The sequence below is a fragment of the Schistocerca gregaria genome, chromosome 5 (assembly GCF_023897955.1).
Source record: "Schistocerca gregaria isolate iqSchGreg1 chromosome 5, iqSchGreg1.2, whole genome shotgun sequence".
Classification (NCBI taxonomy): Eukaryota; Metazoa; Arthropoda; class Insecta; order Orthoptera; family Acrididae; genus Schistocerca; species Schistocerca gregaria.
In genome coordinates, this window is record NC_064924.1 from 58053111 (window position 1) to 58080220 (window position 27110).

At 44.8% G+C, this 27110-nt stretch overlaps 1 protein-coding gene across 1 annotated transcript in view; it reads right to left on the bottom strand.

The window, feature by feature from the left end:
• Nucleotides 1-26805, bottom strand: part of LOC126273221 (uncharacterized) — a 117984-nt gene extending 91179 nt beyond the window's left edge. The window contains exons 1-2 of the mRNA XM_049976765.1: nt 26794-26805; nt 19057-19151 (exon numbers count right to left, since the gene is read on the bottom strand). Coding sequence (XP_049832722.1) covers nt 19057-19151; nt 26794-26805 — 107 coding nt within the window. The remainder of the gene's footprint in view (nt 1-19056; nt 19152-26793) is intronic.
• Nucleotides 26806-27110: the final 305 nt, after the last annotated feature.

Sequence of the window (27110 nt, forward strand, 5' to 3'; positions counted from 1 at the left end):
AACAAAACAGGGCGTAGAATATCGCCGACGTACCGCTGTTCTGTAAGGATACTGTGGATGGCAACCAGTGGGGTCTTGCTACGGAATGAAATGGCAACAAAAACCATCATTCCTGGTTATCAGGCCGTATGGCAGGCAACAGTCCGCTTGGTTTCCTGCTGCTATTCAGGGTGTCTCCAGCCACGTCTTTGGCCTGGATCTCATTGACTGGAGCAGGTCTTCAGTGATGAGTCTCGCTACGAACAGAGCCCCGATGACCACTGAAGACCTATCTGGAGACGCCCTGGACAGCAGTGGGATACCAACATGTCACCCGCTATACGGCCTGACATCCAGGAGTGACATTTATTTTCACAGCAGAACCTCTTTGTTTGTCATCCGCGGCACTTATACAGCACAACGGTACGGCGACGATATTCTACGTCCCATTTTGGTGCCCTTCCTGGAAAGACATCCTGGACTCATTTCAGCAAGATAATGCCCGCCCAAACACGGCAAGAGACTTTACTGTTTGTTTTCGTGTTTGCCGAACCCTTCTTTGTTCCTTGGCCAGCAATGTTGTCCGATACATCCGAAGTTGAAAACGTTCGGAGTATTATGGGAATGACCCCCCCCCCCCCCCCCCCCTCCCATGTTTCTGGTGCTTTGGGAGATGAGTGCAATTTCATTTTTGAAATAAGTAGGTGGAATCAACCCAGACAAGTAGTATTCATCCTGTCTGTAGACCATTACAAATAAAATTATTTTTTAAGTGTACTTTAGATATAGCGGTACTCAGTTAGTCGAATGCGGTATTCATTTTATCAATATGCATTAACAGGGAGAGTAAAACACAAAGAACAGCCAGTACTGCAGCAGTGACAGTGCCGTTCCAGTCTGTACTGACTACTGTTACCATGCAGCAACGCTGCTCAGTTGCTGCTGGAGTGTTTGGTTATTCTTCGTATTCGCTGTCCCTATTAACACATATCGATAAAACGAATATCGCACTAGACTACTTAGGGGCCGTTCTATCAAATGGACACGTGAAATTCTGCTTTTCGTTCGCAAGGCCCATCGGCACTGGGCGTCTCATAAAGGACGTGATGAGTAGTGTTGATTTGGATTGACACCAGCTTCAGCTACACTTTGCAAAAACGAAACTACGAATATCTGTCGAAACATCAGAGAAAATGCGCCGGACGACTCCTTAGTAGGGACACCCGGTATAAGAGTAAACTTATCTGGAAATGAAGAAATAGCATCGTCTTCAGACCTGCGTTGGAAGTCGTAGTGCTTTGTGAACTGCTGATAATGGTGAGCGCACACTTCGATTTTATATCGTGTAAATTATGAGTTTTATAAATTGTGTGTCCCTTTGGAAGTCAGCTCCTGAAGCTGGAGAGATCTGGAGAGATTGAATAAGAGTCTCTGACCGTTCTTTCTACCAACCTGTCGTCTTCTAAAGTAGTGTCCCAAGAGCGGAAGACAGCTCGTCGGTCGTGGGAGCTTCTTCGGCGGAGGCTGCTACGCTGTCAGTTCTATCCTGTGATTGTGCTTTTTGCGGGATGCCACTTGCCCAGGTTAGTCTCTGTATCTACAGAGGGCAAGATCTGTAGTACTGAACATGATGGTAGACGATACTTCTCATTAATGTACCATGTTTGGTTATTATTCGAATATTCCCACATTTACACTGTCTTTTACAACACTCGACATAGCTTTCTTAATTGTATGGTAACTTTTCCACCCAACTTCCGAAATATGATGCACATGTACGGCTCTCCGGTACGCACTAGACAGAGTGAGTATTGCATATTCACAACTAAGTCACGCTCGATATGGCGAGAAAACACCAGAAACAGAGTGACTATTACATATTCACATCTAAGTAACGTAAGATATTGATACGCGTCCGACTCTCCAGAACGCCCGAAAGAGAGGTACTGGTCCGGCCCTCCAGAATGCCCGAAACAGAGTGAGTGGCGCAGCCAAAGTATTTCTTCTCCCAGGAGCGCCAAAGCGACCCGAAGCACTTCGGTTACAATGTCGTTATTCTTATGTTTCTCAAAACTAGTGAAATTCAATAAACAAAAACGATAGACTCGTAGGGTAACCATGAGAGATTGTCAATTGAAAACTGGGTTAAATACAATGAAAAGTATATAAATAATTAATAAGAGAAGTTAGTCGTTTTGGCGCCTAGCTCCCGAACGTGCCGAACAATCAGAAGCAAGTTCAGTACAACTGGCGGACTCTCCCACGGGAATCGTACATACTGTACCATCTGTCGCTCGTACCTCTCTCCACCTTTGTGCCGTATGCTACTTCACGTTTATCAAGCTGCATCAAGGCGAGCTTCTAGCAAAATAAAATACTGGCGGCCACAGCGAGGAATATCTCACTTTGTCAAGTTTACGAGGTATTTCTTAAATTAACTACATGACAAATTATCTTCTAAAATTTTCGGGCAAACGCTTTTTGAATGCTGCGTTCAGATGTAGGAGAAAACTATGGGAACACAGTAAGAAATGCGTGCCTGAACGTAAATGCAGACGCTAACAAAGCCTGGAAGTTGTGCAGTTGCATTTGATCACAGACGGCGTCTGTGCAAAGTCACAATACGTTGCAAGTGTTTGCCGTTCGTAGGACAGTGTTCTGAGTAATTGTCTGTGCATTATGACGGAATTAAGTGAATTCGAATGTGGTCAGATTGTTGGAGTTCACCTGGTGGGTGTTCCCATAAGTGGCCGAAGTGTTGGTGTTTCAAGACGTCGTCTGCCAACAGACAGGTCAGCGGCTTTGCTACCAGAGGGCCGTTTGTGTCTACCCTTTAATAGGGAATTAGGACTGAGAGTAAATCGAACAAATACGAAAGTAATGAGAAGTAGCAGAAATGAGAACATCCTGAAACTTAACACCAGGACTGATGGTCACAAAGTAGATGAGGTCAAGGGATTCTGCTACCTAGGCAGCAAAATAACCAATGACGGATGGAGAAAGGAGGACATCAAAAGTGGACTAACACTAGCAAAAAGGGTACTTCTGGGCAAGAGAAGCCTACTATTATCAAACATAAGCCTTAATTTGGGGAAGAAATTTCTGTGAATATACCTTTGGAAAAAATGTTCGCCTGTGTGTGAATTTCTATGGGACCAAACTGCTGAGGTCATCGGTCCCTAGTCTTTTACATTACTTGAACTAACTTATGGTAAGAACAACATACACACCCATGCCCGAGGGAGGACTCGAACTTCCGGCGGGAGGGGCCGCGCAAACCGTGCCAGTGCGTCTCGAACCGCGCGGCCACTCCGCGCGGTATACAGCACTGTATGGTAGTGAAACATGGACTGTGAGAAAACCGGAACAGAAGAGAATCGAAGCATTTGAGACGTGGTGCTACAGAAGAATATTGAAAATTAGGTGTACTGATAAGGTAAGGAATGAGGTGGTTCTGGGTAGAAACGGAGAGGAAAGGGTTATATGGAAAATACTGACCAAGGAAAAGGGGCAGGATGATAGGATATTTGTTAAGACATGAGGGAATGACTTCCATGGTACCAGAAGGAGCTGTAGAGGGCATAAACTGTAGAGGAAGACAGTGATTGGAATACATCCAGCAAATAACTGACGTTGTAGGCTGCAACTGCTACTCTGAGATGAAGAGGTTGACACAGGAGAGAAATTGAGAAATTCGTGGTGGGCCTCATCAAACTGGTTCGAAGACTGATGATTCAGAAAAACAGAAAAAAGGGAATACTCAGGGCCAGAAGGCTCAGAGTGATGCAAACGTGGGAAGCCAGCATACAACTATACCACTGAGACACACTCGTGCCTCTTGCACCCAACTGAGCGAGTTTGGTCAAATTGTGGCCTTCCGAGTGGGATGGGATGGGATTGTTTGGGGGGAAGAGACCAAACAGCTGGGTCATCGGTCTCATCGGATTAGGGAAGGACGGGGAAGAAAGCCTGCCGTGCCCTTTCAAAGGAACCATCCCGGCATCTGCCTGGAGCGATTTAGGGAAATCACGGAAAACCTAAATCAGGATGGCCGGACGCGGGATTGAACCGTCGTCCTCCCGAGTCCAGTGTGCTAACCACTGCGCCACCTCGGTCGGTGGTTCCGAGTGGGGGGATGATGCGTTCGGAGAATTGCCACACAGGCTGGACGTGCTGCGTCAGTTGTGCAGTGATGTTGGTATCAGTGGTCACGTGAATATTCTCCAACCGTAGACGTCCACGAAGCACAGTGACTCCCGCCAGGATCGTCGTATTGTAAGGGCAGCAGTGACAGATCGTACAGCTAGCACAGCACAGATAAGAGGTCCTATGAACCCAGACGTGTTGCGAACTTGTTATTTGGAGTGGTACTACGAGTATTCACACCTCAGACCCGTCTTCCAACCACGCCACAGCATCTACGTGCACGGCTCGACTGGTAGCGTCTGAAGATCACTTGGAAGATAGAATGGCTCACCCTGGTCTGCAGGGACGGAAGCAGATTCTGCCTGCGCGCCGGTGGTGGTTGCTTGCGTGTACCACGTAAACCTGGTGAGCGCTCTCTGGGTAAAGTGCATTTGTTAAAGACACACTGACCCCTTCCCATTCATTATGGACTGAGGTGCCATAAGCTACAGCTCTCGTTCACCTTTGGTACTTCTAGAGGAGACGTTAACCAGCGCTCGGTACGTGCCGAATGTTACACTACTGGCCATTAAAACTGCTACACCACGAAGATGACGTGCTACAGACGCGAAATTTAACCGACAGGAAGAAGATGCTGTGATATGCAAATGATTAGCTTTCCAGAGCATTCTCACAAGGTTGGCGCCGGTGGCGACACCTACAACGTACTGATATGAGGAAAGTTTCCAACCGATTTCGCATTCAGAAACAGCAGTTGGCCGTCGTTGCCTGGTGAAAAGTTGCTGTGATGCCTTGTGTAAGGAGGAGAAATGCGTACCATCACGTTTCCGACTTTGATAAAGGTCGGATTGTAGCCTATCGCGATTGCGGTTTATCGTATCGCGACATTATTGCTCGCGTTTGTCGAGATCCAATGACTGTTAGCAGAATATGGAATCTGTGGGTTCAGGAGGGTAATACGGAACGCCGTGCTGGATCCCAACGGCCTCGTATCACTAGCAGTCGAGACGACAGGCATCTTACCCGCACGGCTGTAACGGATAGTGCGGCCACGTCTCGATCCCTGAGTCAACAGATGGGGATGTTTGCAAGACAACAACCATCTGCACGAACAGTTCGACGACGTTTGCAGCATGGAGACCGTGGCTGCGGTTCCACTTGACGCTGCACAATAACTAACAGATCACTACCTTAGAAAAATCATGAGAAAATTGTTATGATCAAAACAGTCGTTTCAGGAACTAATACAATTTAAGGTATCGTGCAGAAAGTCTGCCGTGAACGGAACAGCAGCTTCAATTGGACAAGGATGGGGAAGTTTACTGTATCCACTCCAGGATAGGAAAACCTCGGAAAATACACCACTGGCCATTAAAATTGCTACACCAAGAAGAAACGCAGATGATAAACGGGTATTCATTGGACAAACAAATTATACTAGAACTGACATGTGACGAAATTTGGGTCCATAGATCCTGAGAAATCAGTACCCAGAACAACCGCCTCTGGCTGTAATAATGGCCTTGATACGCCTGGGCATTGAGTCAAACAGATCGTGGATGGCATATTCAGGGTATAGCTGCCCATGCAGCTTCAACACGATACCACAGTTCATCAAGAGTAGTGATTGGCATATTGTGACGAGCCACTTGCTCGGCCACCATTGACCAGACGTTGTCAGTTGGTGAGAGATCTGGAGAATGTGCTGGCCAGGACAGCAGTCGAACATTTTCTGCATCCAGAAAGGCCCGTACAGGACCTGCAGCATGCGGTCGTGCACTATCCTGCTGAAATATAGGGTTTCGCAGGGATCGAATGAAGGGTACAGACACGGGTCGTAACACATCTGAAATGTAACGTCCACTGTTCAAAGTGCAGTCAATACGAACAAGGGGTGACTGAGACCTGTAACCAATGGCACCCCATACCATCATGGAGGGTGATAAGCCAGTATGGCGATGACGAATACACCCTTCCAATGTGCGTTCAGCGCGATCACTACAAACACGGATGCGACCATCATGATACTGTAAACAGAACTTGAAATCTTCCGAAAAAATGACGTTTTGCCATTCGTGCACCCAGGTTCGTCGTTGAGTACACCATCGCAGGCGCTGCTGTCTGTGATGCAGCATCAAGGGGAACCGCAGCCATGGTCTCCAAGCTGGTAGTCCATGCTGCTGCAAACGTCGTTGATCTGTTCATACAGATGGTTGTTGTCTTGCGAACGTCCCCGTCTGTTGACTCTGGGATCGTAGTATTAGTAGTAGTATAGGGGTGTTTTGGGCGCACGACAGCAAGGTCTTCAGCGCCCGTTCAGTAACATAATGAGACGGGTGTCAAGAAAAATCCCAGAACAGGAATATAAAACGAAACAGAAAACATGGATTACAATCGTTGAAAAACATGTGCTCGCCCACACCAAAGCGTGGGATGAAGCAGAGCGTCAGCAGTAAAACATGGACAACACAGGAAGAAAATGTTAGAGGGAGCTAAAACAAGACGTGGCTGCACGATCCGTTACAGCCATGCGGATAAGATGCATATTATTTCGACTGCTAGCGATACGAGGCCGTTGGGATCCAGCACGACGTTCCGTATTACCCTCCTGAACCCACCGATTCCATATTCTGCTAACAGTCATTGGATCTCGACCAACGCGAGCAGCAATGTGCGGTTTATCGTATCACTACATTGCTGCTCGCGTTGGTCGTGATTGCGGTTGATCGTATCACTAATCACGATAGGCTATAATCCGACCTTTCTCAAAGTCGGAAACGTGATGGTACGCATTTGTCCTCTTTACACGAGGCATCACAACAACGTTTCACCAGGCAACGCCAGTCAACTACTGTTTGTGTATGAGAAATCGGCTGGAAACTTTCCTCATGTCAGCACGGTGTAGGTGTCGCCACCGGCGCTAACCTTGTGTGGCTGCTCTGAAAAGCTAATCATTTGCGTATCACAGCATCTTATTACTGTCGGTTAAATTTCACGTCTGTAGCGTTATCTTCGTGGTAAGGCAGTTTTAACGACCAGTAGTGTATGAATCTAAACTATCGAAAAGACCTGCAGTAATTTCACGGAGGGCAGAGGAAGATGCACGCTCTGCCACCACTCTGTTAGAATTTATTTTTAGTTTACGTACAATTCTCCGAGTAAGTACTATAGACACATCAGTCTGAAGAGCTAGATGGCGCGGCTATTTTCCCGAAGTTCTTTCTGAGGCCAGAACAGAAGGTTTGCAATTGCATCTTTCTTTACGTATGCTTGTAAATCATTTTTCAAGAGGAAATAAGATACTCAGAAAGCAACGTGCTGGTATGTGCTGAAGGGCATATGAGACCCATTGCGGCCGTCTTGTCATACAGCCTCGAGTTCGTCTGGCCAGATGTTGCAAATAACTTATCTGACTTGAGATAAACCTAAAGCTAGGTGGCTTGATAATGACACTTTCTGAAGTGACTCCAGTGCCTTAACCACTGTACCACGTCGGTCTGTTATTGTGTCGCTGACATGAAATATTCTGTATTTATGAAATAGGAAACAGTTGCGAACCTCACAAGCAGCCAATTACTAACAGAATAAAACCGAACAATAGTGTCTTGTGGCCACACTTGGTGAGCAAACAGACGAGGGTGGCGCATTGGTTAAGACAGTGGACTCAAATTCGAGACGAGCTCGCTTCATACCCTCTTCGGCTGATCATGAAGTCGGGGTTCAGTGCCTGTAGATGATGAGGTTATCAGAGTCTAAACATAAGCCCGGAATGGACTAACACGGAGGAGGCGATCTTTCGTGTCTTTTCCTTAGGAATTACCATAGTATTGCTTTTAATCGATATAGAAGAGGAACTCTCCTCTTCTTATGATAACAACTGCGACACCTCCTTCGGCCATCAAAATCTAGCTTTTCTGCTTTACTCTAATTCGATTAGAGAAAGGACCACAACAGTTACTCTTAAAAACGACACGTCTTCGCCAGATCCGAACTTCAGCTTCATCTGTAATGACCTCATTCTCGCCAGGACGTTAAAAGAGTCGCCTCTGTATATGGGAAACTTGGCAAAATGGCCACACATTCAGGTGCACTCTGTGCATAGCGGCGTTCTTACCATGTTCAGGAGTTACCGTAAAATCTGTACAAAGCAACCTTGTCAATATGTCCACACTTTTAGGTACACTCTGTACACAGTAGGTTACCAACCATGTCCATGCTTTGAAGTACAGTCCGCATACAGTGGATTTGCTGCCATGTCCATGCATTTAGATGTAATCTGTACACAACGGACTTGCCAACATGATCTGCACACATTTGACTTGCTCCCATGTTTAAGTGATGAGGTGCACTCTGTACACAACACACCTTCAGGTACACTTTGTACATTGTGGACTACTCATTATGTCCATGGATTCAAGTACTTTCTCTACACACAGTAGATTTTCTGTTGTATTCTAGCATTCAGGTACAGTCTGTACACAGCAAACGGACCAACACACCCGCACATTCAGTTGTACTCTGCAGAGAGTGAACTATTTACCATGTCCACGCATTCTCATGCAATCTGCATGCTTGGATTTGCCAACATGCATTGAGACACAGTCTGTATACAGTAGATTTTCCAACATGTCCACACGTTGAGCTTGTGTCGTGCTCGAAAGAAATAACCCTGTTTACGCGTAGCATGATCCTGCAACGACCTGGTGCCCTGGGTGGCATGATGGAGGTTAGCCCTCGTGGCAGCGAACAGCCAAGGACTCGTCGTCGAGAGTCGCTCAGTTCACATGGGCTTCATGTTGACAGAGATGCAGGGTAGAGCTCTGTAATGGAAGAGACGGCCAAGGTCTCATGTGTTACATCCGACAGGCGTCTAACATGGCTTCAATGTGTAGAAAAACGAAGGATTCGCCTGCTCTACCCAACACTAAACCCGACTTCCACAGCAGTTGTGCTGTACAAGACGCTACTGCGTCCAGTTCTGAATTTCACAGCTGTCACGTTGGGAAACGCCACCGATGCGCGTATAGATCGCCTACAAAGAGTACAAAATTGAGTTCGCAAAATCGATTTGCACACACTTCGACATTTACCGACGGCTGAACTCCATCAGGTGGCCAAGATACCTTACCTCTGGGAGAGGTTAAGGCAATCGGCTGGTGGGTACCATGAAAAATGTTGGATGCATCAGAACGATACATCCACAACCTGAGCACTAAGGTGCTACGACACAATGCCACTAGGTGGTCACTCCTGCTGGCACATACACTTTTTGCTTTTTACATAGCAACTAATTTTTTTCCCGTGTGTTTCGTATCATCACGGAAGGACACACAAGAAAAATAGTCCAGTCAACGAAGAAAATTGGAGAAAAATTCGTGTAGTCGCAAGTTTTGGAACAGTGGTAAGAGGGAGTGTTGTGAACAACATACCAAAAATTCTAAACGGTGGCTGTCAGCGTGGGGGGTGGGAGGTGGAGAAGGAGGGCGTTTAAACGTAACTTTTCTTGAATAACTCTAAAATATTTCCCAGTAGCAATTTGAACTACATTACATCTCCTGCAAAAAAAGATCTCTTCCTTTTTGCTGTAGGACTAACAGTTTATTTATTTTTATTTATTTATTTATTGTTCCGTGGGACCAAATTAAGGAGAAGTCTCCATGGTCATGGAACGAGTCAATACATGAAATCATAACACGATATTAGAGACAGACAAGATCCTGGACATGGGCTTTCCACAACAGCTTATTATCTATCCGAACGCCTAGGAACTTGAACTGCTCCGTCTCGCTTATAATATGCCCATTCTGTGTGATCAAAATATCGGTTCTTGTTGAATTGTGAGTTATAAACCGTAAAAACTGAGTCTTACTGTGATTTAGCATCAAATTATTTTCCACAAGCCACAAACTTATTTCACGAACTACATTATTTGATACTGTTTCAATATTACACACAAGATCCTTCACTATCAAGCTGGTGTCATCAGCAAACAGAAATTTTTTTGAATCACCTGTAATACTAGAAGGCATATCATTTATACAAATAAGAAACAGCAGTGGCCCCAGCACCGAGCCTTGGGGAACACCCCACTTAACAGTGCCCCATTGGGACTGAACATCACTACCACTCTCAATATTGCGGAGAATTACCTTCTGCTTTTTGTTCTTAAAGTAAGAGGCGAACCAATTGTAAGCTACTCCCCTTGCTCCATAATGGTCCAACTTCTGCAGTAAGATTATGTGGTCAACACAGTCAAAATCCTTCGTTAAATCAAAGAAAACACCTAGCGTTTGCAACCTTTTATTTAATCCGTCCAAAATCTTACATAGAAAAGAGAATACAGCACTTTCAGTTGTTAAACCATTTCTAAATCCAAACTGAACATTTGACAGCAAATTATGTGAATTTAAATGTTCCAGTAACCTTGTATATACAACCTTCTCGATAACTTTAGCAAACACCGATGGCATGGAAATAGGTCTACAATTGTCAACATTATCAACGTCTCCCTTTTTATAAAGTGGCTTCACTACCGAGTGCTTTAACTGGTCAGGAAACCGACCACTCCTAAAGGAGTTTTTACGTTGAAGACAATGGAAAATCACCGATTATTGAAAATAGTGTATTAATGGTATTAAGTTGATGTTTATTGTTAATAAAGCGGGTTAAGAACAAATATCAAATGTGCGTATCACAGGTAAGTGCACTACAGCCGTACTAAGGGATAAACTGCGTTGTGAAGGTGTGAAGGGCTGGAAGGGAGGGGGTTGTAGAGGGGATGAAGGGGTGGATGGTAGTCGTCTGAGGGTAAGCAGGTGGTCATGCACTTTGCTCCTTCGTAGCTCTGAAATAGCTCACTTAACATTTGCAAGTAAGTATTCGCTTAATAAGCTGAAAATAACTCCACGATCTAAACGCAACTTCAGTGAACTTAGTTCGTCTACGTACATAAAACAACCAGAGGGGAAATGTTGCGGAGGTACAGCCTGTCTGAAAAATGAAAAGCGAGCAGCGCTCGTATTGGGGAAGTCGGCTTTCTCGGGACAACACTACAACTGCTGTACATAATGACTAAGAATCAATTTGCCATCTAGCAGTATAAAACAGGGTGCAGACATTTTCGTAGAATCTGTTCATATGCGTTTCTTGCATTAGTGTTATTAGTAATCCATACGTGTATACCATGGAAAATAAGACGCACTGCGCAAGGGTCGGTATAACTTTGAAAGATACGCCGTAGTTTCTTCTTGTGACCGAGTAAGGAAGAGAGTATGGAGAATCACCTCCTCGCTCTTCCGTTTGCAGGACTATCTTCTCTCGCACTTCTACCCATCAACTTCAACACCTTATAACATCCCCAAAACACGATTTGACCCTGAAAAGGCTGTACTGAGGCGTTGTACTCACATTTAATATTATCCCACTTCATAGAACAATAAACAATAATTTCGTAGCATTAAAACACTATTTTTAATAAGTTGTTTATTTTCTGCATTACACAAAATCTCTAGAGTGGTCCTGTATTCCACTTTATTAACTTCTGGTAGTTGTTTAGGCTTCATACAAGTAACAAATTTCCATCTATTTCTACCATTTATACCCTCCACGGAACATCCAACCAAACCCTTGAACACTAAATTTACCAAATTTGTTACTACAAGCAAAATGTGTTTTTTCCATCAGCTCCTGTTCCTCCCAAAACATATTGGAAGCACTGCCATCGATAGTAATTCTTTCAATACGCATCTGTTTTCTATAAATATACGTATCTGCCTTATTAGTTATGGCATCAGCATTCTTGTTACCAACAAACCCCATTACATCCTTGACACACACACAGTGGTTACGGTTACTACAAGCCACACCACAAGTTCGGAAACGGGGCCAAATTTCCAGTAGTTTACTGTGATTTTCACACACAAATGCTTAATTCATACCTTACATAAACTAGCAGTATGGCAATAAACAGCCTTTTAAACACGCCGCTAACAGCAATCAAGTAATTTATAGCAATACAACAATTTTAAAATTTCTTTTAAAATCGGCAATCAAGTCATTTATAGCAATACAACAGTTTAAAATGTTTTTTTTTTTTTTTTTTTTTTTAACTGAAGCTAACAGTACGGCAATAACAGCCTTTCAAAACACACCGCTAACGGCAATTAAGTAATTTATAGCAATACAATAATTTTAAAAAATTTAAAGAACATTAGTAAACAGGCTACTAAAGTAAATACAGAACTTGGTTAATAAGGTACGGTGAGGTAGTGAAGCTACCAACACCGATATAAAAAAAAACAAAGGTCTCAGCAAACACACGGTTAATGGCAATAAAGGAATGGAGGAATTTAAAAAGGTTTTTAAGCAAAAGTGTCCTGGAATATCATTAGAACATAACAGATATGACGGAGCCGTGTAAGGTGGCCACAAATCACCCATTCAGGTATGTTCAGGCTAGGCAGAAAACTGACCAATTTAAATACGCCCGTAAACACAATTGCCACTCTCAGGCTGGTCACTGCACCGACTTTTAGCCAGCGAAAACTTGTAATAAGATGGCTTAACTTGGTGACTGAATTAGAGCTAACCTCGTGCAAGGAAACATTACACCACACAGTCCTGAACGAGCGACCACATGATCAACCAACAAGAAGCATGAATTTACTCATAACACACGACAGAATAGCGAAACAATTAAACTGCCAAAACTACACCTCCCATCGGGCAGTAACAAGAGGAGGAGGAAAGATCGCTGTCTTCAATTACACCAGTGCCGGGGACAGGAAACCCGATCGCCGGAGGCCACAAGGCAGAAGGGACACTGGTTACGCAAACTTATTACGTAATGATTAAACCTTCCACTAACTTAACTTGCAATTCTGCTCGAACAGGCAGTACACGACCACCGATGGCAAGGATCCACACATCCGACCGCGCACGCGTCGCCAGTGTACCCAACACGCCACGGTCGCGCGACAACACGCTCTGTCACCGGAGTTCACGTCTTCTCTGCAACGTTGACGGGTAGTGACCGTTCTTTCATGTTAGGTGTCTCCTTAATAAACTCCGGTGTTGAAACGGAGGATTTAAAGAAGCTTGTTAACGTCCCACCAAGTTCGATTCCCGGCGGGGTCAGGGATTTTCTCTGCCTCGTGATGACCGGGTGTTGTGTGATGTCCTTAGGTTAGTTAGGTTTAAGTAGTTCTAAGTTCTAGGGGACTGATGACCATAGATGTTAAGTCCCATAGTGCAGAGAGCCATTTGAATCGTCCCACCAATGTGAAATGAACAGCAAATACTCGGAGATTCTGTATACAACCAACCCGCGGGGAGTTCTCCCGTCAGCTCCACCCGCTCGTCAAAGATCTCACTTCCTCCTTGCTTCCCGGAAGCAAACACGCAGATATCGATAGCCGAGGGAAAAGAAAACCAAGCAGCCACTTAATGACAGACAACATATCAAACAAACATGTAAGGGGAAGAAAAGGAAAACCAATGCAATTCAAACATAAGGTGTAGCACGAGTCGATACATGGCTCAAAAAATGGCTCTGAGCATTATGGGACTGAACCTCTGAGGTCATTAGTCCCCTAGAACTTAGAACTAGTTAAACCTCACTAAGCTAAGGACATCACACACATCCATGCCCGAGGCAGGATTCGAACTGCGACCTTAGCGGTCTCGCAGTTCCAGACTGCAGCGCCTAGAACCGCACGGCCACGTCGGCCGGCCTACACGGCTCAATCCTGCATCTTGTAATGTGAGTTCTCAGCATACATATAAAAAAAAAGAACATCCTCAGGACCACACTTCCGATGTGTAAATTCTACTTCAAGTGTATTGTTGAAAAGCGTCTTCCATCCGACCAAGAAACGGAAAATTAGGCGAAAATTCCTACGTCGCCGCAATAGCCGCATTGGACGCGACCAGTCACTCGATTCCTCCTCTCAGGACATCGCAGAGAAAAAATGAATAGGATCTCTCTCATGGCAAATACACTGAAGAGCCAAATAAACTGGTACACCTGCCTGATATCGTGTAGGTCCCCTCGAGCACGCAGAAACGCCGCACCACGACGTGGCATGGACTCGACTAATGTCTGAAGTAGTGCTGGGAGGAACTGACACCATGAATCCTGCGGGGCTGTCCATAAATCCCTAAGAGTACGAGGGGGTGGACGTCTCTTCTGAACAGCACGTTGCAAGGCATCCCAGATATGCTCAATAATGTTCATGCCTGGGGAGTTTGGTGGCCAGCGGAAGTGTTTAAACTCAGAAGACTGTTCCTGGAGCCATTCTGTAACAATTCTGGACGCATGGGGTGCCGCACTGCACTGCTGGAATTATCCAACTCCGTCGGAATGCACAGTGGACATGAATGGATGCTGGTGATAAAACTAGATGCTTACGTACTTATTACCTGTCAGAGTCGTACCTACACTATATCACTCCAACTGCACACACCTCACACCATTACAGAGCCTCCACCAATGGGAACAGCAGTCTACTGACATGCCGGGATCATCGATTCATGCGGTTGTCTCCATACTCGTACACGTCCATCCGCTTGATGGAATTTGAAACGAGACTCATCTGACCAGGCAACATGTTTCCAGTCATCAATAGTCCAAAGTCGGTGTTGACGTGCCCAGGCGAGGCGTAAAGGTTTGTGTCTACATCCACATCTACATCTACATACATACTCCGCAATCCATCATACGGTGCGTGGCGGAGGGTACCTCGTACCACAACTAGCATCTTCTCTCCCTGTTCCACTCCCAAACAGAACGAGGGAAAAATGACTGCCTATATGCCTCTGTACGAGTCCTAATCTCTATTATCTTTATGGTCTTTCCGCGAAATATAAGTTGGTGGCAGTAAAATGGTACTGCAGTCAGCCTCAAATGCTGGTTCGCTAAATTTACTCAGTAGCGATTCACGAAAAGAACGCCTCCTTTCCTCTAGAGACTCCCACCCGAGTTCCTGAAGCATTTTCGTAACACTCGCGTGATGACCAAAACTTACAGTAACAAATCTATCAGCCCGCCTCTGAATTGCTTCTATGTCCTCCCTCAATCCGACCTGATAGGGATTCCAAACGTTCGAGCAGTACTCAAGAATAGGTCGTATTAGTGTTTTATAAGCGGTCTCCTTTACAGATGAACCGAAGACGACTATCCGCTTTCCCCACAACTGCCATTAGATGGTTGTCCCACTTCATATCGCTCTGCAATTGACACGTAATCAGCATGGCTTCAGAAAACATCGCTCTTGTGCAACGCAGCTAGCTCTTTATTCGCACGAAGTAATGGCCGCTATCGACAGGGGATCTCAAGTTGATTCCGTATTTCTAGATTTCCGGAAAGCTTTTGACACCGTTCCTCACAAGCGACTTCTAATCAAGCTGCGGAGCTATGGGGTATCGTCTCAGTTGTGCGACTGGATTCGTGATTTCCTGTCAGGAAGGTCGCAGTTCGTAGTAATAGACGGCAAATCATCGAGTAAAACTGAAGTGATATCAGGTGTTCCCCAGGGAAGCGTCCTGGGACCTCTACTGTTCCTGATCTATATAAATGACCTGGGTGACAATCTGAGCAGTTCTCTTAGACTGTTCGCAGATGATGCTGTAATTTACCGTCTAGTAAGGTCATCCGAAGACCAGTATCAGCTGCAAAGCGATTTAGAAAAGTTTGCTGTATGGTGTGTCAGGTGGCAGTTGACGCTAAATAACGAAAAGTGTGAGATGATCCACATGAGTTCCAAAAGAACTCCGTTGGAATTCGATTACTCGATAAATAGTACAATTCTCAAGGCTGTCAATTCAACTAAGTACCTGGGTGTTAAAATTACGAACAACTTCAGTTGGAAGGACCACATAGATAATATTGTCGGGAAGGCGAGCCAAAGGTTGCGTTTCATTGGCAGGACACTTAGAAGATGCAACAAGTCCACTAAAGATACAGCTTACACTACACTCGTTCGTCCTCTGTTAGAATATTGCTGCGCGGTGTGGGATCCTTACCAGGTGGGATTGACGGAGGACATCGAGAGGGTGCAAAGAAGGGCAGCTCGTTTTGTATTATCGCGTTATAGAGGAGAGAGTGTGGCAGATATGATACACGAGTTGGGATGGAAGTCATTACAGCATAGACGTTTTTCGTCGCGGCGAGAGCTTTTTACGAAATTTCAGTCACCAACTTTCTCTTCCGAATGCGAAAATATTTTGTTGAGCCCAACCTACATAGGTAGGAATGATCATCAAAATAAAATAAGAGAAATCAGAGCTCGAACAGAAAGGTTTAGGTGTTCGTTTTTCCCGCTCGCTGTTCGGGAGTGGAATAGTAGAGAGATAGTATGATTGTGGTTCGATGAACCCTCTGCCAAGCACTTAAATGTGAATTGCAGAGTAGTCATGTAGATGTAGATGTAGATGTAGATGTACATTTACAAAGAGAGACTAGAGACTAGATTTACCCAAATATTTAATCGACGTGACTGTGTCAAGCGCTACACTACTAATGGAGTATTCAAACATTACATCATTCTTTTTCCTATTCATCTGCATTAATTTACCCGGCCGCGGTGGTCTCGCGGTTCTAGGCGCTCATTCCGGAACCGCGCGACTGCTACGGTCGCAGGTTCGAATCCTGTCTCGGGCATGGATGTGTGTGATGTCCTTAGGTTAGTTAGGTTTAATTGTTCTAAGTTCTAGGCGACTGATGACCACAGATGTTAACTCGCATAGTGCTCAGAGCCATATGAACCATATATGCATTAATTTACATTTATCTGTATTTAGAGTTAGCTGCCATTATTTACTCCAACCACAAATCTTGTCCAAGTCATCTTGTATCCTCCAACAGTCACTCAACGATGACACCTTCCCGTACACCACACCATCATCAGCAAACAGCAACACATTGCTACCCACCCTATACAAAAGATCATTTATGTAGATAGAAAACAACAGCGGACCTACCACACTTGCAGGTATCAAGAGTACACGAGTAGTCTCTCGGTTCCGAAAGGCCATATCGATGATGTTTCGTTGAAAAGTTCGCACGCTGACATTTGTTGACGGCCCAGCACTGAAATCTGCAGGAGTTTGCGAAAGGGTTCCACTTCCGTCTCGTTGAACGATCCTATTCAGTCGTCGTTGGTCCCGTTCTTGCAAGATGTTTTTCCGGTCGCAGCGATGTCGGAGACTTGATGTTTTACCGGATTCCTGATAGTCCCGGTACACTCGGGAAAAGGTTGTACGGGAAAATCCTCACTTCACCGCTACCTCGTAGATGCTGTGTCCCATCTCTGGTGCACCAACTATAATACTAGGTTCAAATTAACTTAAATCTTGATAACCTGCCATTGTAGCAGCGGTAACCGACGTAACAACGGCACCAGACACTTGTCTTTTATAGACGTTGACGCCCGCAGCACCTCATACCGCCTGTTTACGTATCTCCTTATTTGAATACGCATACCTATAACAGTTTGTTTGGCGCTTCAGTGTATATTATAACTTAATTTTGCATAGGAAAGTTCTTTCGCTGGAAGCCGTGGTTTTCGTGTTATTCAAGATTAACATAAAAAAGTGACCTTTAACCCTTTCGTGAGCCGCGGGAAACATGCTTCCCACTACAATGAACTCGCAGCTAGTCCCGTGGGATTTACAGTTCCCACCTCTGTACGGTGCTACCACCTAGTGAACAGTATAGGGTACTACTTCCAATCTGAAGTTCCCGCCGTTTTTGCTGTACCTTCGCGCAGAGGCATTGTATAGCTGAGTGTTGCTCTGTAGAGGAGCCTTTCACTGCTGTTTGCGTGACATTTTATGATTTTTTTCCTCAAAGCTGTAGTATAAAGTAAATACTTTTGATTTACCCAAATTTATGAAGGAAAACGTAAAATTGGAACGAGGAGAATTCCAGTTTGAAACAAAAAGAGCCATTTCTGCAGTATAATGGATGGATAACCGTCCAGTCACTTTCTTGTCCTCAATTCATGACCCATGAGAAACAGCCACAGTGAAAAGAAAAAAAGGATAGTACTAATACAGAGATTTCTTATCCTGAAGTTGTGGCAGAATACAACAAAATAGTGGGTGGTGTCGATATGTTTGATCAATTACGAGAAAGGTATGCTATTGGCAGACGTTCTGTAAAATGGTGGCACAGAATATTTTATTTCCTGGTGGACGTTGCTGCAGTGAACAGTTTTATCCTGTGGAAAATAAGTAAAAGAGAAAGTGGACAGCATGATCAGCTCACATACAGGATCCATCTAGCCAGACAATTTATCGTTGGCTTCTCATCCCAAAAAAGGCGTGGACAAAAACCTGTCTTTCTGGCAAAAAGGGGTAAAGTACCTGAAGATTTTTGTCATGTGGCTGTGGGGGAGCATCAACCCATTTTAGGAGAAACCTACTGGACGTGCCGTCATTGTAATATCAAAGCTGCGGAAAAGAGCACTCGCTGTGTTTGTACATATGGTCAAATACCACTTTGCATAGACCCATGTTTCAGAAAGTTTCATGGTAAGTAATTGTGAACAATCATTGTAACAAGTGAAGTACATTTATCAAATAAATATGACATATATTGAAAAAGTTGTTTTTGTCATTTAACTCCAAGGAAGGGCAGCGGGTAGAATACTTCCCACCTTGTTGTGTGACCTCACTTTCACAGTTGGAGCAAATTTGATATTCTGTATGATAAATATACCTATCTGTTAACTACTATCTGCTCTCCATACATTAAAAAAACTGCTCAATAATTTTGTCCACGAAAGGGTTAAACCTTTTTAACCTTCACCACCACCACCACCACCAACATACATTCACACCACACCGAGCAAGATCTCCACTGAAGACACGAGGAAGAGGATAGCTAAAGAGATCGGCTTTTAGGGAACCCTAAGATTGCAGCTGACGTACCTACGTGAAGTCTGCCACAGCGTACGGCGGCTGTTGACACAAGTGTTACGCAGGCAGAGGACCGGGCTGGCCGCCGGCTGTGCAGTAACTGGCTGCTAAGTGCCGGCGCCCTGACACCCATTCACCCATTATCTGCCGCACTCCCTCCCAGCCACAGCTGGCTGCGAGGTCGCATGGACGCGTTGCTAGTGGTGCATCGCTGCCGTGGCCAAACAAACGTCAGACGGGTCACAGCTCTGCCGTCAGCGTGGCCCCTCTCCGTTTTCTTCCGCCTCTAGAGTACTCTTTTGACGCGAAACGTCTACAATTTCGAAATGACTAGCACAGAAAGGATATGCAGTTACGTATATGAACTCAAAGCGATTTAATGGTTTGCTAGAATTACGGTGTCGTTCAATAAGCAGTGCAACACATATTAATTTGATAATAGCTTGGCTCTATTCACGATTCCTATACACCGTATCATTCCCCACTCTTTTACACTACTGGCCATTAAAATTGCCACACCACGAAGATGTCGTGCTACAGACGAGAAATTTAACCGACAGGAACAAGATGCTCTGATATGCAAATGATTAACTTTTCAGGGCATTCACACAAGCTTGGCGCCGGGGGCAACACCTACAACGTGCTGACATGAGGAAAGTTTCCAACCGATTCCTCATACACAAACAGCAGTTGACCGGCGTCTAAGGAGGAGAAATGCGTACCATCACGTTTCCGACATTGATAAAGGTCGGATTGTAGCCTATCGCGACATTGCTGCTCCCGTTGGTCGAGATCCAATGGAATCGGTGGGTTTAGAAGGGTAATACGGAACGCCGCGCCGGATCCCAACGGCCTCGTATCTCTAGCAGTCGAGATGACAGGCATCTTATCCGCATGGCTGTAACGGATCGTGCAGCCACGTCTCGATCCCTGAGTCAACAGATAGGGATGTTTGCAGGACAACAACCATCTGCACGAACAGTTCGGCGACGTTTGCATCAGCATGGACTATCAGCTCAGAGACCATTACTGCGGTTACCCTTGACGCTGCATAACAGATAGGAGCGCCTGTGATGGTGTACTCAACAACGAACCTGGGTGCACGAATGGCAAAACGTCAATTTTTTTTTTGGATGAATCCAGGTTCTGTTTACAGCATCATGATGGTCGCACCCGTGTTTGGCGACATCGCGGTGAACGCACATTGGAAGCGCGTATTCGTCATCGCCATACTAGCGTATCACCCGGCGTGATGGTACGGGGTGCCATTGGTCACACGTCTCAGTCACCTCTTGTTCGAATTGACTGTACTTTGAACAGTGGACGTTAGATTTCAGGTGCGTTACTACCCGTGGTTCTACCCCTCATTCGATCCCTGCGAAACCCTACATTTCAGCAGGATAGTGCACGACCGCATGTTGCAGGTCCTGTACGGGCCTTTCTGGATACAGAAAATGTTCGACTGCTGCCCTGGCCAGCACATTCTTGAGATCTCTCACTAATTGAAAACTTCTGGTCAATGGTGGCCGAGCAAATGGCTCGTCACAATACGCCAGTCACTACCCGTGATGAACTGTGGTCTCGTGTTGAAGCTGCATGGGCAGCTGTACCTGTACACGCCATCCAAGATCTGCTTGACTCAATGCGCAGGCGTATCAAGGCCGTTATTACGGCCACAGGTGGTTGTCTTGGGTACTGATTTCTCAGGATCTATGCACTCAAACTGCGTGAAAATAATCACATGTCAGTTCTAGTATAATATATTTGTTTAATGGATACCCGTTTATCATCTGCATTTCTTGTTGGTGTAGCAATTTTAATGGCCAGTAGTGTAGTTGCACAACCCGATTTTTCAACATAAACTCCGTCAACGCGACAGGCTTACGCCACCTTACTGGGAGGGCCTGTGTGGCCGCATGGTACCACTCTGCTGATCGACGTCCGAGCCAACGTCTTGTTGCATCAGCAACCTCCCCATCAGGCATGTACTGCTTCCCGGAAAGTACGTCCTCCATGGGTCAAACAGGTGGATGTCGGAAGGTGCGGGATCCTGGTTATTGGGTGGCTGAGGAAAATGAGTCCAATGAAATAAAAATGTCGTGGAATTTTGGAAATTTGTGGTAAGTTCCTATGGTAACTGTGGTCATCGGTTCCATAAAAGGTCATGTGGTGAGGGCCTCTCGGCGGCTAGACCTGATCTCCTATTGCAAGTCTTTTGAGGGGACGCCACTTCGGCGACTTGCGAGTGATGAAATGAGACTGCTGAAGGACGACACAAAGACCCAGTACCTGAGCGGAGAAAATTTCCAACCCATACACGGGAATAAAGTTTTGTGAGCTCCGCTCGGATGCGCAGACTTGCGTGAGGCCTTACGTTGTCACGGGATAGAAGTTCGTTTTCATGTTTATGGCGCCGCGCGGGATCAGCCGAGCGGTCTCAGGCGATACAATCATGGACCGTGCGGCTGGTCCCGGCGGAGGTTTGAGTCATCCCTCGGGCATGGGTGTGTGTGTTTATCCTTAGGATAATTTAGGTTAACTAGTGTGTAAGCTTAAGGACTGATGACCTTAGCAGTTAAGTCTCATAAGATTTCACACACATTTGAACATTTTTGAACATCTTTGTGGCAACGAACACGCTGCAGTCGTTTCTTGTTTCTTGAGGGTAGCACAATATACTTCAGAGTTGACAGTTGCACCACGAGGGAGGGCATCGAACAGAATAACCCCTTCAGAGTCGCGGAATACCGTCACCATGAGTTTACTGGTTGAGGGTCTAAGTAGGCTGTTTAGGTTTATATGTTGGTAACGCCACGTAGTGCTCTGTATGAAAATCACTCTCTGCGCTGTGTGCAGTCTGTGGCTAGTTGGACTCATTTCACTTTTGCAGTGTTGGGCATTTGGATGTGAACAGCGTGTAGCGTTGCGAAGTTGGAGGTGAGCCGCCAGCAGTGGTGGATGTAGAGAGAGAGAGAGAGAGAGAGAGAGAGAAAGAGAGACGCCAGAGTTTTGAGAGGTTGCTATAAGCGGACGATCTGGAGGTGTGTCCGCCAGAAAAAGGAAATATATAAAGATGGAATCATGAACGACTTTTGAACACTATTAAGGTAAACAAATTATTTGTTCTCTATCAAAATCTTTCATTTGCAAAGTATGCCTATCCGTAGTTAGTGTCTTCAGTAGTTAGAATATTTTATTTAGCTGGCAGTATTGGCGCTCGCTGTATTATAGTAGTTCGAGTAACGAAGATTTTTGTGAGGTAAGTGGTTCATGAAAGGTACAGGTTGTTGCTAGTGAGGGCCAGTCTTTTGTAGGGATTTTTGAAAGTCAGATTGCGTTGCGCTAAAAATATTGTGTGTCAGTTTAGTGATGATTAGAACAAGTAAAGAGAAAACTGTTTGAGTACGTTGAGTTTTGCTCAACTGTTTGAAAATCAAATAACGTTGAAGTGTACTAGCACAGTCATTCCTAATTTTTCTAAGGGAACGTTTCAAGGGCGCTGCTTTGAACGCTTTCTACGGAGGAGAAGTGGTGTGCCGTGGATTGCGGTTTTGTTTCCGGTTGTAAATGATGACCCACGCTTATAGCCTGTTTCGATGTTCGTCAATAAACTGTCACGATCAGCCTTCTAACGCGCATACAATTCGGCGCAGGTAGTTTGTCATTGTTCTTTATTGTCCCAGCGGGCACACACCTATTGTGTCAGCACTACCAACAGAAACGTCTTGTTGTGCAGTGAGGTGTTTAATTGTGACCAATCGGTCACCTCGAATGAGAGAGTCCGCACGTTCCAACATTGCAGAAGTCATAGCTGCTTGTGGCCGGTCGTAACACGGAAGGTCGGACAGGTTTGCGTGACATTGTTGCGGTGGTGACAGACGTTTCGCCCAACGACTCACTGTGCTTTTGTTCATTGCCAGGTCTCCGTAGACATCCTGCAAGCGCATATGAATATCTGCTATGCTCTGGTTTTTCCGCCAAAATAAACTCAATGACAGTTCTATGTTTGGAGCGCACCGCAGCTATAGACGCCATTTTGGAGGCTACATATAGCGCCACCATCTATCGGAACTTCATCAAAACTATGGCGGCTCAAGCGGGGATATTCCACGATGTTCCATGACAAATTCCGCATTTTTTCAACGGAAGCTGGATAAGAAGAAAGTGTTGCATTACTTTTCAACGCGAAACGAGTCGTTTTGTTGTCTACTCACGCAGTACAAGGCCGAATAGCCTACTGAACAAGCCCTATGTCAGTGCCGGCTGTTGTCTCTGTCTGCTGCAGGATCCTGAAGCATGTTTAAGCTTGAACATTAATACATTCGCGGAAGAAAAAGTAACAACTTTTCACATAATATCAGAACAGATATAACACAAGCTACTCGTGAGAAAAATTATTTTATTCGTGCACAATATCCTGCAGACTCTAGATACAGATGAAAAGGTTTTCCTAGACATCAGAAACGGATATTAACCAACAGACGATCGTACGGATTGTCTTCACAGATACGCGAATGGCTCGCTGAATGTTTGGCTGATGGGACGCAATTTACATCGTTCGCGAGAAAATAAGTCCGCTCGAAATGTTCTGAACACATAAAACCGTTTTCTGTAGGTGGGAAAACATGCCTCCTGACAGCCTTTAACAATTTTTCTGAAAGCGGTGGTTTTGAATTAGGAAACCTGCAATTAAATGCACGTCCATTATGTGGTCACGTTGTAGATACATTTATCAGTCAAGTCCGTTGACATAAAGAACATCTAATAGATCCAGGTGACTTTGAAAGCTAGGCCGGCCGCTGTGACCAAGCGGAACCGCGCTGCTGCTGCAGTCACAGGTTCGAGTCTGCCTCGGACATGGTTGTGTGTGATGTCCTTAGGTTAGTTAGGTTTAAGTAGTTACTACAGACCTATATCATTGACGTCGGTTTGCAGTAGGGTTTTGGAGCATATACTGTATTCAAACATTATGAATCACCTCGAAGAGAACGATCTATTGACACGTAATCAGCATGGCTTCAGAAAACATCGCTCTTGTGCAACGCAGCTAGCTCTTTATTCGCACGAAGTAATGGCCGCTATCGACAGGGGATCTCAAGTTGATTCCGTATTTCTAGATTTCCGGAAAGCTTTTGACACCGTTCCTCACAAGCGACTTCTAATCAAGCTGCGGAGCTATGGGGTATCGTCTCAGTTGTGCGACTGGATTCGTGATTTCCTGTCAGGAAGGTCGCAGTTCGTAGTAATAGACGGCAAATCATCGAGTAAAACTGAAGTGATATCAGGTGTTCCCCAGGGAAGCGTCCTGGGACCTCTACTGTTCCTGATCTATATAAATGACCTGGGTGACAATCTGAGCAGTTCTCTTAGACTGTTCGCAGATGATGCTGTAATTTACCGTCTAGTAAGGTCATCCGAAGACCAGTATCAGCTGCAAAGCGATTTAGAAAAGTTTGCTGTATGGTGTGTCAGGTGGCAGTTGACGCTAAATAACGAAAAGTGTGAGATGATCCACATGAGTTCCAAAAGAACTCCGTTGGAATTCGATTACTCGATAAATAGTACAATTCTCAAGGCTGTCAATTCAACTAAGTACCTGGGTGTTAAAATTACGAACAACTTCAGTTGGAAGGACCACATAGATAATATTGTCGGGAAGGCGAGCCAAAGGTTGCGTTTCATTGGCAGGACACTTAGAAGATGCAACAAGTCCACTAAAGATACAGCTTACACTACACTCGTTCGTCCTCTGTTAGAATATTGCTGCGCGGTGTGGGATCCTTACCAGGTGGGATTGACGGAGGACATCGAGAGGGTGCAAAGAAGGGCAGCTCGTTTTGTATTATCGCGTTATAGGGGAGAGAGTGTGGCAGATATGATACACGAGTTGGGATGGAAGTCATTACAGCATAGACGTTTTTCGTCGCGGCGAGAGCTTTTTACGAAATTTCAGTCACCAACTTTCTCTTCCGAATGCGAAAATATTTTGTTGAGCCCAACCTACATAGGTAGGAATGATCATCAAAATAAAATAAGAGAAATCAGAGCTCGAACAGAAAGGTTTAGGTGTTCGTTTTTCCCGCTCGCTGTTCGGGAGTGGAATAGTAGAGAGATAGTATGATTGTGGTTCGATGAACCCTCTGCCAAGCACTTAAATGTGAATTGCAGAGTAGTCATGTAGATGTAGATGTAGATGTCTATGGGACTGATGACCCCAGATGTTTTAAGTCCCATAGTGCTCAGAGCCATTTGAACCATTTTATGAAAGTTAATACTGGTTCGCTTCCCGAATTTATTTGTGCATTTAAGTGCTGTGCAACTCTTCCTCAGTTTTCTTCAAGTAAACTGGAATGTACAGATAGTACAATTTCGTCTAAGAAATATTATCCCCCGACAAATACATAATGTTCGATCCGTGCCCTCAAAAGCCGCAATACATTTCTAATTAACAGACTCTCAACACCACGATGGCATGCAAGAGAAAGTTCATTTTATCCTGCGACTGCAGCGCCCTCAGGGAGTCTAGTTATTTTAACAATGTCTTTGGCCTTACGATAAGTTTCAGCTGGAAGGTATCCATCGTGTAATTTTCCCAGCATTTCATCTGTTTGTATGTTCGTCCTCTTCTAATGTTATTCATCATTCCAATGCTCTTCCTACTTCTCCTCCTCATTCCATCCACTTTTGCATGCATAATTCTTTGTTGCAGGCAATTCCTACGCAGCATATGTCCCAGCCAGGATATTTTCCACTTCTGATCACTTCAAATAATGTTCTTTCTTTCCCTGTGGCATTTTCTTCATCACTTCTTCATCCCCAAGCCTGTCAGTCCACATCACCTGAAGCATTCCTTTCCATAATCACATTTCAAAACTTTCTAAACATTTTCTTGTTTCTTTTTAACTGTCCAAGTTTCACTGCTGTACAAAGTATACTCTAAACTCCAGACACAACACTCATCAATCTTTTCCTCAGCTCCATTGGAATTCTTCTACATCAACGGTCCTCAAACATTTTTCTTCGTGGCACTCTGTACAAAGTAGTAAGTTCCCGTGGCACACTGACATTTCAGTTGTAAACAATGAAAAGAGGCTAACGTATGTATCCGCAACAGCACGAGAGCCTCTGTCTAACGCACGCACAGCTAACCTTCACCAATCATTTGTCTGTAGACTAGCAGTCCTGAAGTCCTGACGTTGTCCGTCTTGTGGTGTATTTTGAGGCTGATTTTTAGTTACACACATGTTTGTATAGTCTTGTTAATGTGTTAATTTATGAATATGGATAAGTTTTTGATTAAAAGGAAACAAGTAGGAGATCACTCAGTGACAGAAACAAATAACAGAAACAAAAGTGAGAACGAACCGATTCCAAGTGTAATTCTCTTGAAAGCAGTGCAAACTACTCGAATATTTCGTAAGTACAAAGGGAATTATTAAAATTTTGGATTTACATTCAGTGCACCTGAAAGCTGTCTGTTACCAGAACGCGTCGTGTGCACCAATGACGATCACTTATCTGGGAAAGATAAGAACTATTGTATCCGATTGATTCCGTTAACAGAAAAGCAGGCTACAGCTATTGGTACGGACAGCAACTACTTCTGAAATAGCAGAAGTTGTCAGTTACGAACTTGGCAAAGTAGTAGCGAAAAAATGCAACTACGTACTATTATCGAGGACGTATTTTTCGCCGCATGTAACGAAATAGTAAAATCGATGTTAGGTGATGGCGCCGAGAAGGAAATACCTTTGGTTCCATTGCCAAACGATACTATTTTTCCCTGCAAGTTGATGGCATGTCTTCAGAATTCCAGTGTAATGTTCATGAAAAGCTAAGCGATGGTCGTGTATTTTCACTGCAGCTCGACGGATCAACCGATATAAGTAAGAAATGTCAATTTCTGATTTAGAGAAAATTTGTTATTGAGGATTTGTTTTCGGTTGTACTGAACTTCTGTCAACGTCAGGTGGCTCAGATGTATACAATTCTATATCAAACACATTGAAACGAAACTGGTTGTCCTGGAGAAGTCTTTCTGCTTGCACAGGCGGTGCACCAGCAAT